General features: G+C 42.8%; 1 protein-coding gene across 1 annotated transcript; it reads left to right on the forward strand.

The window, feature by feature from the left end:
- The first annotated feature begins 1,446 nt into the window (after positions 1-1,446).
- On the forward strand, positions 1,447-2,940 carry LOC106385504. The gene is made up of 2 exons (XM_013825416.3): positions 1,447-2,629; positions 2,709-2,940. The coding sequence occupies exons 1-2, from the start codon at positions 1,450-1,452 to the stop codon at positions 2,840-2,842; spliced, it is 1,314 nt and encodes a 437-aa protein (XP_013680870.2). The 5' UTR covers positions 1,447-1,449; the 3' UTR covers positions 2,843-2,940.
- Positions 2,941-3,333: the final 393 nt, after the last annotated feature.

The raw sequence follows: 3,333 nt of genomic DNA on the forward strand, positions 1-3,333 counted from the left end.
AAACGAATTATAAAATATGTGAAGGCTACACTTGATTTTGGTTTGCATTACACTTTTGAAACTAACGTGAACCTTGCAGGTTATTGTGATGCTGATTGGACGGGCTGCTTAGATGACAGACGAAGCACCTCTGGTGGTTGTTTCTATCTCGGAAATAACATGGTGTCGTGGCACAGTAAGAAACAAAATTGTGTCTCTTTCGACAGCTTAGGTCGAGTACATTGCATTGGGAAGCTGTTGTACTCAGTTACTGTGGATGCGTCAAATGCTTGTGGATTATGGTATCATCTCTGATCATATGCTTGTTCACTGTGATAAAATAAGTGCAATAAATCTGTCTAAGAATCCTGTCCAGCACTCACGTACCAAACATGTGGATATCACACATCACTTTGTGAGAGAAATGGTTGAGTTAAAAGTTGTGATCCTCGAGCACGTATCATCTGAGAAGCAACTGGTTGATCTATTTACTAAGCCACTAGATTACAACACCTTTCTGGGTCTCCGGAAGGCGTTGGAAATCGTGAATCCCTGAGAAAGTCATGTCTGAGAGGAAAGTCGCTGTAAATATGTGATGCTGCATGTTTCGATGTCACCCCAACATCAACACCTTGAACCGACAAGTTCTCTCTATGAAAGCTATTCATCTTTATTTCTGATCCCACACTCGTCTGATTCACTTGTGAAAGGCACTCATCTCGGACCAGGATGCTACAACATTTTCGGTTTGAGTCTTGATCACTGTCTGGATTGAATGAAGAAACACAAAAGAGGCTGAGTGCTTAAATGGAGAAGTCTGTGTGCTAAACAACTGAAAAAAGTGTTAGACAAAAAAAAGGCCTCGAATGATGGGTACTCGTTTTGGAGCTGGGTGTTACTCCACTTTGACTCTGACTTCGATCACTACCCGGACTAGGCAGAGCTGGATTTCTGTTCTTGAAAAAAAAAAATATTTCTCTATCGGGTTGGAGTGATCGATGACACAAGATGTCTAAAGTGTGTTTCCAGACTTTACAGATGAGTGTGACGATGGAGTTGAGCTTGGATGGCAATCCTAGGAGAATCTCGCCTGTGACAGCTACTCGGCTGAGAAATAGCTACATGCTTGGGTTGGTTTCATTGATTTCTACAAAGTTTTTGGTGACAAGTTATGTGTAGTACACGATCTCTGCGACTCTTCTCCCAAACAAAAGGCATAAGAGAGTGTGCCTTCATGTTCTATTGTATATAGTGGTATTTCTTTTGATACGTTGCTCGTCATGGTCCGGCTGATACTCTCAATCTCTTTTCACGGTGGTAAGAGATGTCTTCATTACTGGTTATATTTTTAAGTGCTAAGTTTAAAAAAAAAAAAAACAGATTGCATTTATATTCTTTGTGGGCAATTCGGGCCTGTCTACTTGTGTTACTAATGGCCCATCTAAGTTGTTGCTAGGGTTATCTCTCCTTATGTCACATCTTGGTTCTCTTGGCCGACACATCCATCTCTCTTCCTCAAAATGCAACATGCAGCCCTCTCGAAGAAGTGCTCGTATGAAACAAGTCATGGAGACTACTGAAACAGCTTCATCTCCGTCTCTCTCGACTGGTCCCTCCAGCTCTCGCAAGCGTCATCGCAAGCGAACTGCTTCCTCGACTGCTCCGCCACCAAAATCTTCCCTGCCGCATGCTGAGTCTCTCTCAGCCTCGTCTGAAGATGAAGGTGACAATTTCCTTCCCAAGGAACCTCGCTACGAGGCCAGTCGCGAGATCTTTGAAGCAAGGGCTCGTGAGTTTTCCCATCTGATGCGCCCTAAGAGGACACCCATTACCGCTCGTTTTATCTCGGTTTCCGCTTTGGAGAGATATCAAGCCCTTAAACCTCGTAAGTTCATCAATCAGCAAAGGCTCTCCCTCACAGACGAAAAACTCTTTGATGTTAAGAAGGTTGTTGTCGACTCGGGGTTGATCTACACTCTCATTGATTCTGACTCGTATCAACCAACGGTGGTGAGGGAATTTGTGGCTAAACTGTTGGATGCTGAAGAACGAGACGATGGCGTGGCTGTCTATGTTAGAGGATCGTTGGTAGATGTCTCGCCAAGCTTGATCAATTCGATGTACTGCATACCGGGTTTTGAAGAGGATCCAAATTGGTTGGATGAAAACATCGATCATGTTTGTGGATTTCTCACTGACAATCGAATCAGGCGCTGGGAAAATATGAGCTCCAAGTATCTCACCGCTACAAATCAAGTGCTGTACAAGCTTGTCTGCTCTAACTGGATTCCCACAATGAACTACACAACGATGAATCAGGAACGTCTCAGGTTTATCTATATGCTTTACCATCACCGGGGTTTTGACTTTGGAAAGATCGTCTACAATCAAATCATGTCGATGGCTGAGACGACTAAGGGGGACAAGAAACGTAGAATCATCTTTCAGACACTCATTCAGCAGGTTCTGCTTCTCCAACGCATAGTGCCACCTGACACCAGCGATGTAGACATCACTGGCTTTCCTAAGTTAGTCGTGAAGGATAAGAAAATTGGGATAGGGTCAGGTGCTGATTCAAGACCCCCAAATCTCGAAGAGGACATAGCTAGTACCATTGCTAGTCTCAAGGCCATTCGGATTCGTCTAAGGAGTAAGAGTATCATACTTGGTTGTTACTTAGTATTTGATCTTTCTAACTTGGATTTTTTTCTAAATGTGCAACTAAGCAGGGGGAGAGTATGCCAGTACGTGGTGCAACAGGAGGTGGATGAAGATGAAGATGAAGACGGTGATGTTGATGAAGACAGTGACAGTGACGGAAGTGCGAGTTCTTAGTTGTTCGGTTTCCAGTGTGATATATTAATTGTCCTTCGGTTGATGTGTACTTGGTTATTTGACTTTCTTATTTATGTGTTGTTAAAACTTCTCGCTGATGATTGACTAAGAATGTGTTTCCAGTTACATTTCGTGTGCTATGGCTTGAGATAGAAAGTTATCTTTGTGTGTGGTTGTTTGGCTTGTTGTGATGTCCTTGCAGGTTGCTTAGGTTGTCACATTCAGATAAAAAAGGGGAGAATGTAGGCTCAAGAGAACTGAGCTTGACTATGTGGAACAGAAGAATGTGTTACACATACTGATCGATGTGCGACACATGATTACGAGTTTGTTATGGAGCAATGACGTGTCAGATTATCATTGGGCCCAGAATATTACTTTGGCGTAAAGTAAAGAAGATTTGGGTTTAGCACAATATTAGGAAACATAACATTGTGGGGAACGTATATAACTTGATTACCTTGGGTAGATTTAGGTTAAACGTTCAATTGGGAAAAATCTTGAGCAAGAGGTGTGTTC

Source organism: Brassica napus, chromosome C6 (genome assembly GCF_020379485.1).
Source record: "Brassica napus cultivar Da-Ae chromosome C6, Da-Ae, whole genome shotgun sequence".
NCBI classification, from domain to species: Eukaryota; Viridiplantae; Streptophyta; class Magnoliopsida; order Brassicales; family Brassicaceae; genus Brassica; species Brassica napus.